The 14,667-nt window shown below is 40.0% G+C and overlaps 2 protein-coding genes and 1 non-coding gene across 3 annotated transcripts; 2 read left to right on the top strand and 1 right to left on the bottom strand.

The window, feature by feature from the left end:
• Nucleotides 1-201: 201 nt before the first annotated feature.
• chchd2 (coiled-coil-helix-coiled-coil-helix domain containing 2) lies at nt 202-3,950 on the top strand. Its single transcript, XM_037677491.1, has 4 exons — nt 202-383; nt 1,586-1,832; nt 2,922-3,072; nt 3,591-3,950. Exons 1-4 carry the CDS (start codon nt 334-336, stop codon nt 3,599-3,601), a joined length of 459 nt encoding a protein of 152 aa, XP_037533419.1. The 5' UTR covers nt 202-333; the 3' UTR covers nt 3,602-3,950.
• Nucleotides 3,951-4,320: 370 nt separating this feature from the next.
• On the top strand, nt 4,321-11,687 carry phkg1a (phosphorylase kinase, gamma 1a (muscle)). Its single transcript, XM_037677482.1, has 10 exons — nt 4,321-4,346; nt 4,831-4,970; nt 7,848-8,026; nt 8,108-8,162; nt 8,242-8,307; nt 8,390-8,553; nt 10,688-10,778; nt 10,926-11,079; nt 11,176-11,301; nt 11,398-11,687. The coding sequence occupies exons 2-10, from the start codon at nt 4,888-4,890 to the stop codon at nt 11,662-11,664; spliced, it is 1,185 nt and encodes a 394-aa protein (XP_037533410.1). The 5' UTR covers nt 4,321-4,346; nt 4,831-4,887; the 3' UTR covers nt 11,665-11,687.
• A 2,225-nt stretch (nt 11,688-13,912) lies between these two features.
• LOC119411593 lies at nt 13,913-14,052 on the bottom strand. Its single transcript, XR_005186893.1, has one exon. It is a non-coding gene; the product is annotated as a small nucleolar RNA SNORA15 (small nucleolar RNA).
• Between the last annotated feature and the right edge of the window lie 615 nt (nt 14,053-14,667).

The following is a 14,667-nucleotide window of genomic DNA, read 5'->3' as shown; positions in this document are numbered from 1 at the left end:
TTCAAGCTTGACAAAAAATAATAAAAGATAAAACATGAAATCCAACAGAGTGGATAAAAATCTGTTTTGTACACAAGTATTGTGTAGGTTTTTACATAATTTATAAATTAACGAAATAAAAGAAGATTACGTCTTTGGATTTTAAAACAAGTGGAAAAAAATTTAACGTCGTTTTTGTTGCACCGGAAGTTAGTCGGAGGACAAATGATGTAACACACGGAATGTTCCTGAATCAACCTAAGGTCGAAATAAAGCGGGGTGTTTCAGTCGAAGAGGCGAAGTGTTGTATCGGATTTCTTAGTACAACGTGCTCTTAAATCTACCTAATTAAAGATGCCTAGAGGAAGCAGAAGCAGGACTTCCAGGATGCCCGCTCCAGCCAGGTAGTTAAATTTGGCTGTATTATTAAAAGTTGTTGAAATGTTCTGTGCTCGTGCGTGAGCTAGCTAGCATGCTAACGGTCAGGTAACGGCGTCATCATTGCCAAGAAAGTCAAATAACGATTTGGTACAATAAATAACTAATAATGATAGCAATAAATAACTAAAATTTTAATTTAATACCAGTCTTGCGTCGTTGCAGAAGTCTGAGTAAAATTACGAAGGTCACCAAGTTACAAGTGTAATTGCGTCATCCGGCAATTAAACTGAAGACAAAAAAGTGAGGTCAAAACTTTATTTATAGAGCACATTTAAAACAAACTGTTATCAGTAATGCTTAACAATAACATCAGTGGGAGTAAAATTAATGAAACAATAAACACCACACACTAATGGTAATACTGAAGAATTAATAAAAAGCATTTAAAAACAGAGAACAACAAACACTAAATCAACTCACACTGTGTGAAAGGGTAACGAACCTGTTCCAATATTAATATACCCCGTTGTAAATCTAATTATGTGTGTGTGTGTGTGTGTGTGTGTGTGTGTGTGCATTTCAACTAAATTGTTTAGGTGTAAAATAATTTAGTTTTTTTATTTTAAGTTTATGTAGTCGAGCAAAGGGAACAAGGTCTGGAGTAAATTATTGTTCGGCTGTCTAGTCATCCATTACCTCTACTTTATTGTCCACTTCCACTTGAATTAAATGTGTGTTGTTCATTGTGCTCTCTTCACCTTACTGTTGTGAAGTATTGGATGAACTATGGAGGCTGTAGTTGTGTACTGAACTGAAACACAATGAAAAGTCAGTCTTCACCGCTCTGTTGTCTGTCCAGAGAAAACTGGGATCTGTGATCCTGACACCAAGCACACTGTTTTAACTCTGAGCTTTCAGCTGTTCAGTAAGCCGCTCAATGTTCCACCTGTTTTTAGATCAAGTATAATTGAAATTCAAAACACTGAAATTATTGATCTTGACTAAATATTTGCATTATAAATGCCCACATGTAAACATCTTGCCTCGATCAGTGTGGTAGTGTAACTACCTTACTGGCTGTCATAAATTTTATTTGTTGTGAACATGTATAGATATTTGAATACAAATATTGAAAGGGAATATGCATTGGCTCATTGTAGATGGTTAATTTATTGATAATTTATTTTGTTTTATGCTAATAAGTGTAACTTTTTACTATTTACAGCCGGGCTCCACCTGCAGCCCGCGCTGCACCCCCTCCATCTCACGCCCCGGTTCCGATGCAGGCCCCTCCGTCTGCTGTAGGAGCTCCAGCTGCAGCACCCAGACAGCCTGGTATGTTCGCTCAAATGGCAACCACAGCCGCTGGCGTGGCAGTGGGTTCTGCAGTTGGACACACCATCGGCCACGCCATGACCGGAGCCTTCAGTGGAGGCAGCTCGGAGCCTACCAAGCCTGACGTCACATACCAGGTAAACAGAAGTGTGTCCTGGATTAGTATTAGGGGAGATTAGTGAGTTTAGTACACAGCAGGTCAGACAGTAAGACTACAGGTCAGCAAATGTGACCCTTAACTAGTCTGAACACTGTAACAATATTACAGTATAGAAAAAAATTTGAAGGTGTTACCTTGAGTATTTAAACTTTTACAGAGACATTTGGACTGGATTATCTACATTTAATGATTAGGATGAATCAACATTGCCACCTTTTGAATATATTTATTTATTTGTTGGTTGTAAAAAAAAGAAAAACAAGTTTAGATTAAAATACACCTTTTTTAAACCATAACCCCAGTTTATAGTGATTTTAATGAAATCTGGTTATTTTCTGGTGAAAATGCCATAAAACCTCCACTCATGTAAACCATCATTACTTGGATATTTACCAGTAAATTAGTACATTTGTCACTGCCCATATCTTGATGCATGCACAATAATCCAGGTTGAAAAATCTAACAACGTGAAGTCGGGTCCTCTGGACGAATTCTTGTTGAAAACATTTCTTCTTTTATCCAAACGACTTTGTCATTCTGAGGAGCTGCAATAAACTATAACTTCTGATCACCTTCTTTGATCCACTATGAGAAGATGCTATTTATAAGATGAGTTTATTGCAGCTCCTCAGACTGACGAAGTCTTATGGGTAAAAGACAAAACGTTTCAACAAGAATCTGTCCAGAGGACATGACTTTGTTAGATCACTTTATAATTTATAAAATCCTTTAGCAGATCAAATGTCAGAGTCATAGTTTCTTTATTGTCATTCGCACCTCATGTGGTACATGTGGTGGAGCGAAATTATGTACACAAGGTCCCAGTTACATCCAACAATAAAATGTATAAGAATAACAGTAATAACATGTAAGATATGAACTAAGAAATGTAAGGTTGTTATTTAGTATATCTTTACAATATATGTTTTTTGTGTGTGTGTGTGTGTGTGTGTGTGTGTTAACACAGACTGACCTGTTTTGGAAACAACTGCCATCTCTTTAGATTTATGAAAGAAGTTTTTTAAACATGCAATATTTAAGCATCCCATCTTGTGCTGCGTTTCAGGAGCCGTACCAGCAGCAGCCCCAACAGCAGTTTCAGCAGCAGGCTTGTTCCTACGAGATGAAACAGTTCCTCGAGTGTGCCCAAAACCAGGGTGACCTGAAACTCTGCGAGGGATTCAGCGAGGTGCTCAAGCAGTGCCGGTTTGCAAATGGTGAGGATAAAACATCTGTCTGCAGCTGCTGTTTTTAAAGAAACCTACCACACTGAAGGAGCTGCAAGGACTGTATTCTTTGCATCAGTTTCTTTGATGTCTGACTGTAGCATGATAAATTAATCCCACGTTAATAACTAAATTTAAAAACTTTTGTCACAAATACCTTTTTTTTATTCATTTGACTAAAACTATGAGCATATGCATTTATTAAAACTATGAGTTGTAATATTTAATTTTAAAACGGTGGTGTAAAAGATTATTTTTAATGCTCATCACTTTGATGGCTGCAGAGGATTTGAGATTCAGGATGACTATAATTACAGGATGACTTTGCACTTTGGTGAGAGGTTTTGCAGTACTCACTGTAGCCACAAGGAGGCAGTGTGTGCTTTTTCTGCCCTCTGAGGCTGTAAAATATATAGCAGCTCTTTCACTGTGAGACTTTTAACTGGCTTTCTCAGTTCATAATAAAAACAAAGTTTATCTTATCAACCTTTGTTTTTTTTCCCCCACAGGTCTATCTTGAACCGAAGACGAGTCCTGCAGCATGAAGATCACACATCATCATTAGATACTAGCAGAGTGTAACTTTAAAGGGAGCAGTCAATAAACGAGCTTTGTTTCAACAACTAATTGTATTCAGACATCTGTTATTTGTGGGAACGCTGCTGCAAATTTTGTAATCAGTCATAAATATTGTTTATATATTTGCTGTCACGTTTTGAATCGGTTGTAATCTTGGCAGTGTTCTTTAGTATGTTTTAATTAAAATTTCCTCTCAAAAAGTTAAACATTAAGATATTTTAGGCACAATAATCCTAATGTTTGCCTGGAACAAGGAGGGAAAAAAATGAATAAAAGATTTGGATCATAAAGACGCTGTGATTTATTTCGCCACCTCTTCATTCTGTAAAAATGTTCTATTTTTATCTGAGAGTTTTTAAATTCAACAGCTACACAGAGGGGCTGGTCGAGGACTGCAGCACCTGTCGTGTCGCTCCGGTCTGAATAAATGAGTGATCAGAAGGAGCTGCTGGATGTTGATTAGTTAGTAGATCTGGGATCCGTGTGTTCTGGCTGAGCTGCTGCTTCCCAGGAAGCAGCTGTTTATTTTCGGCAGCTGACATTAGAGCTCACCCTTCACAACACGGCACCAGAGATCCCAGAACCGGAGTCTGACTGGACCTGATCGTTGGTGATTTTTACACTTTGTGAGCATAAAAGCATTTTAATGATGGAGTTTGTGTAGAACAGGAGCTACGACGACAACGGTGAGTCAGCAGGTTTATTCACTTCCTGTTTGTTGTTTTAATAAGAGCCAGAAAAGGTTTGCAGGTAACGAAGGAAGAGAAATATATTCACATTACTGCTAATATGAGACAAAATAAACTTTTTTTCAGGCTTTTTAGAACCGAGTAGATTCTTTACAAGCGCTCAGTTTAAATAAAGGGCAGTGATCAAATCTTGTTTCTCAGGACATTTGATCACCTTTAATTGAAAATTAATACACAGTGCTGGTGAGAAACAATCTGATAAATACTGTACTTCCATAAAGATGCAGATAATTTATCAGTAATGGTGTCTCCAGACTTGTCATTGCTCGCATGGCTCAAGTTTCCATTTATTCCCACTTCACTGATTTCATATTTTTATTTTTAGACATTTTAGTCTGATATAAACATTTCTTCAGTGTTGTAACTATGGTAGCAATTGATTTGCTCAGACATGATTTGAGTCGTGTTTTCTTTCCTGCAGCGTGTTGTGAACTGTTGGAAGAAACCAGTTGTGAATCTTTAGTGGGGAGCCAGCATCATGACCAAAGAGGAGGAGATCCCAGACTGGGTGGGAGCGAAGGAGTTCTATGACAAATATGAGCCCAAGGAGATTCTGGGCAGGTAGGTTTATATAACAGCATAAAAAAAATCCCAACCTGAAGCAAACTGTGTTGAGGTAAATGCTAACGTGGACGTGATCGGTTTTATTTCTTATGATTCTGTAAGCCATGTGTGCATCTTGTGTTAAATGTTGCACACACACTTTATTTTGCCTGTGAAAGTTGGCAAAGGATAAAAGTTATAAAGCAAATGACATATAATCTGAACTCTTAGCCTCATTTGTAAATATATCTTCATACACCAAAGTTAGTCATGGAGTTCCACAGGGTTCAGTGTTTGGACCAATACTCTTTACCTTATATATGCTTCCATTAGGGAAAGTTATTAAACAGCATGGGATGAATTTTTATTGTTGTGCTGATGATACAGTTACATTTGTCCATGAAACCTAATTAACATTAAAAGAACATGTGATTCTCGACCTGCCATTGTGTATCTGTTCCTCCTTCCTGTTCCTCTCAAACCCAGCCAGTCGAAACAGATGGCCGCTTGTCCTGGTTCTGCTAAAGGTTTCTTCCTCGCGAGGGAGTTTTTCCTTTCCACTGTCGCCTTCATGCTTGCTCAAGATGAGTCTGCGATGAAGTTGAACTCGAAGCAGTCTGCTCCTCAGATAAATAATAAATAATAATAACTTTATGTATATGAATGTTTCTGTTCAGTGCCCTGAGGTGGCTTCTGTAGTGACTTGGCACTATATAAATAAACTGAATTGAATTTACTGAGTTTCTAATATTATTTAGCATGACTGCATAAAAATGCAGCTCATTTTCTATTGTAGTTTGATCGACTACCTCCAAAGAGGGTTTTCCACAAGTGTGCGAGGTCAGAGCCGGTTCACTGTCATTGCCAACCAGCTGTCACACAGAGGTGTTATGTAAGACTCAATGTGCCGGAAGCAACATTTATTACCTTCAGAGTGTCGTGTATAAAAGGTTTAGGGTTGAGAGGAGCGCAGGAATGCAGCGGTGCTGATTCTTTATGTAATGTCACATGCAGGTTATCGGGTTGCTGAAAGAACATTGTGTTCTTGGAAAGTATGTTTTGCTCGCCTCGGATCAACTACCAATTAAGTTTTGGCGAGGTAGTTTGGGTAATCTGAAATAATCTTCACGTAATCATAAAACCCACTAGGTAATTTGAGGTCAATTATTTAACCAATTACCTGTAAAATGACAATAAACCAGACTTAAGGGATAGTTTGTTTTGAAGAGGGATTTCATGGAAATGTGATGAACCGTAAATATCTTACCCGTTGTAGATGACTCTTTGAACTACATAAAATGGGATAAATTGTTTAATTCTGACTTGATTAACAAGCTAACAGCTAGCCCAATGTAGGCAAAGATCAAAGTGGACGGCTAACATAATGTCATTGGGGGGGGGGGGGGGGGGCCCAAGAAATAGGTTCCAGGTGGAGGCTGACATTTTTCAGGAATCCCACAGGTCACGTGATTCCCTCGGGATATGAGTCAATTTTAATATTACTCCGTGATTGGGACAGTACAGGATAAAATGTTAACAGGAGCAGATACGAGCAGAAACCAACCAATAGGACAAAATACAAAAACAAAACAAAAAAAACTTTGGACAGGCACCACCATTTTGTAGTTTTCTTTCAATAAGCCTATACTGTAACACAAGTCAAAACAACTACAAGAAGCCAACAGTGCTTCTGGTTGCTGCTTTCTGCTGAAATTCAAAGAACATCAATGGAGGGAGCAAACACTAGCTGAGAAACTGATGTGGTAAAAATAGATTTGCAACGTAAAGTCAGAAGTAACGATCACAGCTGTGAGCTGTGTGAACTAAGCTCACAGAACTGGCAGGAAAGTCACAAATGATCCTGAACTTCACAAGAGTTGAGTGCGACGTGTTAACACGCTGTATGCTGCCTGTAAAACGTGTTTAGTTTTAGTCAAGTACAGCGAGTCAGGGACGAGTGGTCTGAAGAGGCACTTTTTCCAAAACTCAGGTATGTGAAGGTAAAGACTCTGTGCATTTTTGTTTGTTGAGGACAGTTCTCTTGCTTGGTGCATTATTATTATGATTATTATTTGTTTGTTTGTTTAAGCAATACAAAATATAAAAGCATTGTTAATGTTTAAAAGAAACAATTGCTCAATAAATTGGTAAAATGCAATATGTTTTGTTTGGGTTCATTCAACTAAGCTACACATGGTGTGACCCATGTTCTGTTAGTTTTGACTGTAACTGACCTCCAGCAGAGCTAGAAACGGGGATCAGCAGCTGATCCACTGTAGAAAAATTATAGGGGCCACAGGCCATGTATTATTTAAGTTTTGTGCCCTTTAGTGAAGGTTGTTTTGTTTGAAGAAGTCCTTCAGATGAAGGACGAAACGTCTCAACAACAAAAGAAACCGTCCAGATGACCTGACTGAACTGTGTTGGATTTATATCTGGATTAATGAGCATGAACTTGATGTTTTTTGTTTGGATTAAGGCAATAAATGCCTCCCTATTTCACCACGGATGAACTGTTGTGGTTGCCATATCTTTTGAAATATATAAAAAGGAATGGGTAGAAGATCAAATCAAATTCAATGCATTTCCTGAAGACTAAATGAAAAATAAAACAATGAGAGTGGTCCAGGAGTGGGAGTCGTTTAAACCAGGATTGGGATGGGACAAGAAATTTTTTTCCTGTGGTGGGACGGGACAGGAGTGAAAATCCACTCCCGTGCCACCCTTTAGTTCCAGATGATCCTTACCTCAACTGGCTCCTCTCCATGTGGAGACAGCAGGTGTACTCCGAGTCTCTCCTGGATAACTGAACTTCTGACCGTGTCACTAAGAGAGACCCTGAGGAGAAAACTTTTGACAGATCTGAAGGCTGATTAGTTTTTATTTTTCCCTCAGAGGTGTGAGCAGCGTGGTGCGCCGCTGCGTCAACAAACGAACCTCCCAGGAATACGCTGTGAAGGTCATCGACATCACGCCCTCTGACAAGATGACTTCCCGGGAGATCGAGGAGATCAGAGAGGCCACGGTGAAGGAGATCGACATCCTGAAGAAAGTCTGCGGACAGGAAAACATCAGTAAGATATTTTGTCCCATAACCAGGACTGTTTGTTTGGACTTTGTCAACAACTCTTAACTGGGTGAACTTTCATCTCCAGTACAGCTCAAAGACTGCTACGAGACCAACGCCTTCTTCTTCTTGGTTTTCGATCTGTAAGTTCTTCATGTCACTGCACCTTTATGTGCTCAAACAAACCTGGACTCATCAGAAATGACACTTTCTGTCCTCCAGGATGAGGAAGGGAGAACTTTTTGACTACCTCACAGAGAAAGTTACGCTAACTGAGAAGGAGACCAGGTGAGTGAGCTGCTTCGCCCAACGTGAACAATCACAGCAATGTTCTGAAAAGGCTTTTAAGGCTCAGTGTCGTGTTTTGTAGAAAGATCATGCGTGCTTTGTTGGAGGTGGTCCAGTTTCTTCACTCCCAGAACATCGTCCACCGGGACCTGAAGCCTGAAAACATCCTTTTAGATGACAACATGAACATCAAACTCACAGACTTTGGGTTTGCTGTGCAAATACAGCCAGACCAGAGACTTAAAGGTGAGAGAACATGGACCATTCTGTGGAGATTGTTCATCTTCAGAACATTTCTTTTAGTCACTTGTCTTCCATTTCTGTTTGAACAACTTGTTAAAGTAAAGATGTTAAAATCTGACCCCCCCACTACTATTATATCAGACAATCCCTGGAAGTTCACTCGATGACATCTAAGTGCTCTCCACTTGTACTATCTTTGACGCCTACAGTGAGCTCGTCAGAACACCAACTGTTTGGTGGTCGGTGGAGAATCTGGATCTGGTTGCAAAACATGCTCCCTGTGCTATGAAGAGCACAGGACGCCCCGGTCTATTTGCTGCAGTCACAGACGTTCGCAGCGAACTGACCTTTTTAAATAGACTTCTCAGAAGGCTTAAGATCATTAGCAGTAGAAGCTGGCAAATCAAGTTTCTGATGGGCTGAGCCTCAGCTGAGAGGTCTTCAGTGAGTGTGGACGTCTGCAATCCATCTGAAGCACATCGTCACTTTTTAGTACATTTCATAAATGATTAAAACTGAGGATGTAGCTCCTTTGAGAATCAAAGTGTGACATTAGCATATTTCATACGACAGTTTTATAACTTTGTCTAGATTTTTCACATAACGGTACACCAGCCTCTAACATCTACTGAACGCTGCACCCCTCTCCTCCAAACTCTATTTCTACTGTTCCAAGATTTTTGAAAAATTTCCTGCGTGTAGCTCATTTCCACAGGGGTGCTCTGAGCTGCTGGTTGGTGCAAAAGCACAAAACAAAGTTAAAGCCTATCCCCCCCCACACCTGAAGCAACCCGCTCATCCAGTGGTGTAGTCTACATTTTTGCAGTGGGTATACTGTGCTTAGAAACCAAAGTACACAAGTTAGTACAATATAATCGTCAATTGATTTTGATTTTTAAACATATTGAACATTTCCAAATTTCTCTCATGCTTATATTTGAATAAACGTGCAACAAACTTTCTACAATAGTTGGCTTTGTATTAAAAACGTTATAGAATTTATAAAACGGTATCAAAGCAAAACATGTTCAAGTATTAAGTAGTAAGTACAGAATTATACAATAATTTACTGGATAAGCGACTATAATAAACAAGCGCTGCATACATAGATTGTTACAGAAGCTTTTAACTGCTGTTTAACGTATCAGTGACACGTGCCTAATGATATGTCATGTATCATTGGGCACTTTTAGTACTGATATTCTTCAGCTTTTCTAGTGGATATACTCGGTATACACGCATATCATGAAGACTACACCACTGCTCTCATCTACCGGGGGAAACTCAAAAGTCCAAAGCACAGGCACCAAACCTGGGGGTGGTATCAGTTGGCCCACATCAGCTTGGCACCTCTCACCATGAGCAACTCCAGAGTAGGTCAGGCCCCTCTCAGGGACGTTGGTTCCAGAACTTATAATCGTGTTCTGAGATGAACCCCCTCAACCCTAACGCACAAGCGCAGGCTCTTTCCCCACCAGAGGTGACATCAGGTCCCAAAAATTAGTTTTGGTAAGCCAGGGTCAGAGCACCAAGGCGCCTGTTTTTACCTGCTACCCTTGGCTCCATGCATCAACTCAAATGGCCCCTCCTGCAGGTGATGGGCCTGACTGGACCATTGGTAGAGGCCTCCAGGCGCTCATGAGATGAGCCTTTCCCCCGGGCCTGGCTCCAGAGTGAGGCCCTGATAACCCACATCTAGAGGGACATCAAGCTCCTTGTTGTCCTCTGACCATGAGGAGCACTTTTTGTCTTGGCCTGCCACTTAGGACCAGTCTGCCTTGGAAGACCCCACCAGGGGCCATCGACCTCAACAGTACATCTTTTAGAAACATTCAGGCACATAAACTCCTCCATGATAAGGAGGCAATTCACAGAGAAGTCACTTTCAAACTTCTTCAGGCTTTGCTCCACGTTTGTTTTTCTGGTATGAAGAAAAACTCCAATATCAGGAAACAATTTCTGGTCTGATTTTAACGTCAGCAGTTAAGTTCAGGAGTTTCAGCCTTTTTTGTTGTACTTCTACAGCTCCTAATATTCAATAGGTTTGTTTTGGAGTGTGTCATGCGGTTTGGACACAATTAAAATGGAACAAGAGCAGCAAGAAATAAATGAAATTGTTTTGATGTTTGTAACACAGATGTGTGTGGGACTCCTGGTTACCTTGCTCCTGAGATCATCGAGTGCTCCATGGATGCAGGACACAAAGGATACGGCACAGCTGTTGACATGTGAGTGTCCACAAACACCAGATTCAGTCTTAGCCACGATAGGACCAGTGTAATGTGGTCAAATCTACATTTAACTCACTACAATATGATTTAAAAAAATTGCTGTTCACTTTTATTAAACATGTCAGCTGTCCTGAATGTTTGCAGATGGAGTGCAGGAGTCATCATGTATACGCTGCTCGCAGGCTCTCCGCCCTTCTGGCACAGAAAACAGATGCTGATGCTGCGGATGATCCTAGCAGGGAAATACGACTTCTCGTCTCCAGAGTGGGAGGACAGCTCGGACACGGCCAAAGATCTGGTGCGCTTAGTTTATTCCCAACCTTCATCCCTGATGTAATAAAGCAGGTCATACAAATAAGGCTGAATTATTTTACATAAAGCATCGTTTGTCCAGATCTCCCGGATGCTGGTGGTGGATCCAGTACAGCGGGTCACAGCGACAGAGGCTCTCAGTCACTCGTTCTTCTCGCAGTATGTGGTGAACGAAGTGCGGCAGTTCAGTCCTTACAGGAAGTTCAAGGTGACACGAGACTTTAGAAAGTCTATTCTTGCTTGAAACAGTTCTAATTTTTTTTTAATTGTCTCATGCAGATTAAATAATCATGTTTACTTTCAGGTCATCTGTATAACTGTTCTCGCCACGATGAGAATCTACTGCAGCTACAGGAGGGCCAAGCCCGTTACCAAGGAGGTGATCAAGAGTGACCCATACGCCGTCAAACCCATCCGTAAACTGATCGACGCCTGCGCCTTCAGGATCTACGGCCACTGGGTCAAGAAGGGTCAAACTCAGAACAGAGCAGCACTTTTTGAGAACTCTCCAAAGGCCATCCTGCTGTCACTAGCTGCCGAAGCAGAGGAGCAGGACCAACCCAGCTTATAACACACCTGAAGGACTGGGATTTGCATCTACTTGACCCCCCCCCCCTTTAAAGGACGAACTGGTAAATTAAAGCAAGAACGGATTTTTCTCAGAAACTGCAGTTCAACACCACTGAGGTGTCTCGTTGCTGATTTTCTGTTCTAAGCTGCTTCTTTTAAAGCGATTGTAGACTTCATCAGTTTTTCATCACTACGCTGCACATCTCAAGTCACCTGCTTTCAAGGCTTCCTCTAAATACAACCCCCCCGAAGTTTAACTTAAAGCAAACATTAAAATCTGTTGGAAGAGGGATTCGTGGAAACCGTATGAACAGTCCACATCTTACATGTTGATGAACCTGTTTGAAGAATGGTACAAACTGCTAGCATAACGGTTCATACAAATGCTGTTTATTAATATTTAGTTTTGAATCATATGCACCACCTGGTGGTGGATGGGTTAAATGCAGAGACTAATTTCGCCATTGTATGGAAACATACAGTGCTGACATTGTGATGACATTATTATTATATGCATATTGGGGCAGCAGAGTTGGTCAGAGCTGTCGCTTCCTAAACTTAAGTGTTCAGTTTACGTTCTGAATGTGACCCGGAAATGAAAAGTGGGTAAAGACAATGAATAAATGGATAACATGTAATTTATATAGAATTCTAGTTATTTGCAAAAACAAATAGAAGCAGCTACCAGTGGTTCAAGTGCAGCCTGAAGGAGGATCATCAAAACATTTCTGCAGAATAAAAAAGTTAAGACCTGAAAATTTTTAAAAAAAAAAGACTAGAATTTATTTTAAACTCAACCCACTTTGGCCCCGGCCCACTCAAACTAGTTGTTAGCTTGTCGGAATCAAACTCCATTTCTGGGAAACGAAGTCTCTTAAAGAGCCATCTACAGCAGGTAAGATATTGTTCACAACCTTTCTACAGAATCCCACTTCAAAAGATCTGAATGTTCACTTTTGGGTTAAAATGTAAATTTTATTGTTGGAATTATATTTTTATTAAAAATGCTTCAGTTTTTAAATGTTGGCTGTGAACGTGCATGCTTAAAATGGCACCGTCTTACAGATGCATACATGCAAGATGTAAAACACTACATATACAGCGCCTGCGCACTTCTATCTGACCAGGATACTCAGAACACTTTACAACACAATATGTGCCTTTATTGACGTCCAGACAGCACATCTACATCTCTACAAATCTGAGTTAATCATTCTACTAGAGAACAGTTAGTGCTTTATCATCACAACATGTGACTGTGGTGGAATTGAACCCTCGACTGCTCTAACCACTCATCCACAGCCACACGTTTATATATTATATGCTTTGAATATATTTATCAAACTTTAAATTCCTTCCTAAGACTTAACATAAATCATTTTGCTTTTAGCATTTCCAACTTTTACACATCTCTCACTGTCAGCTTCAAACCACAAAGAAATTCAAAACAAGCAATTTCAGCACAAATGCAAATTTATTGAACTAGTGGAAAACAACATCACAAACCATTGAGTACTAGGAGTCCATAAAATCTGAGCTTGTTTTAATTCTGCTGAAAGAGACACGAAGTTCATGGCGTTGCATAAAATGATTTTGCTATTACAAGAAAGTTGTTTGTGTGTGTGTGTGTGTGTGGTGGGGGACTGGTGTAAGTCTGACCGTTTAAAACTACGACTAAGCTATGCCTGAAAAATTCTATAAGAAAAAACATTTTAATAAAAGAAAAACAAGTTACCACAGCCGAACAGGATGAATGAATCCAAGGGTCCCATTTTTACAAATGAAAGTTAGACGCCCTAAAGATTTTAAGAAAGAAGGAAAAATAATTACAAAACCATCAAGAATATCAAAGTGTATCACTGTACGCATTCCTGCGGAGATGGACGAAGCTGAAGAAAAGCACCCGCCCAGTCATTTTGCAGAAATGAGTAGAGGCTGTTGCATGGTGTCTGACTGGATCCAGCACGGAGCAGCTGGAACAGAATTCAGCCATGGCCCGGGTTCACTTCTTCAGTGCTCAAAATACTTATGTAGTACGTTATTGTGTTAACAGAGGGAGTACGAACATACCATCCTGAGGAGAACCGTTTCTCACAGGTTAGTTACAGCAACCTCTGAGTCTGGATTAGTCCATAAAAACATGCTGAACAACTCTACAAAAACAAGCAAAACAAAGAATGAGGAGGAAAAAAGGACCCCGACATGGCGACAATACATTTAAAATAACACCAGCACACGCTGAGGTTTGTTACTGTATTCACACTGAACTAACAGAGAGGCGCAAATTAAACCCCTCTGATCTTACTGAGTCAGTGTGTGAATGTATTCATTTAGCATGGTGTCTGACTGTATTTACTACGTCAAAAAGTAACACAGAATTCAGCCATGCACTCACAAACATGCAACAAATACCACAGGCGTGTCATCAGCTGATATTTATAATCATTTGATGTAATTTCCTTAAATGTCGGAGATACCGTCTTGACAAAGTTCAACCAGAACATTGTGCATCTTTGGAGATCAATCAAGCAAAACAATAAAAACGGAGTAAATACCAAACTGAGCTCAGACTAGCATACGGCACACCGTTAACAGGCGGTTTAATACTCACTCATCAGGTTTTACTGTTCCCATTGTTCAGGCACAATTATACTGCCTTTTAAGCACTGAACCAGACAGCCAGGCAGTTCTTTATACACATGTGTTGCTGCTACTTGAAGGCAATGTCAGGAAAACGTAAAACAATGTGTGTGGGTTTTCTTTAGCTTGTGTTGATGCTCTGGTTGGTCTGCTAAGAAAAAGATGCGTTGCAGTGGTGGTGGAAGAAAACTAGAAGATGTGAACATTTAAGGTCCAAATTAATTAACTTTTCTCTTAACTTGTTTTGTTCTTTTAATTTTCAAAAATGTCTTTTAAATTATTTTTTTGAACAAAGCCTTGTGTTGCAACTTACACGAACATGTGGTTCCAGTGGATGACGGTGCTAATAGGAAATATAAAATTA

Source organism: Nematolebias whitei, chromosome 6, assembly GCF_014905685.2.
Source record: "Nematolebias whitei isolate Nwh7 chromosome 6, NemWhi1, whole genome shotgun sequence".
Lineage (NCBI taxonomy): Eukaryota > Metazoa > Chordata > Actinopteri > Cyprinodontiformes > Rivulidae > Nematolebias > Nematolebias whitei.
Note: the sequence above shows the minus strand (reverse complement) of the source record. Positions and strands in the feature narration are given on the sequence as shown.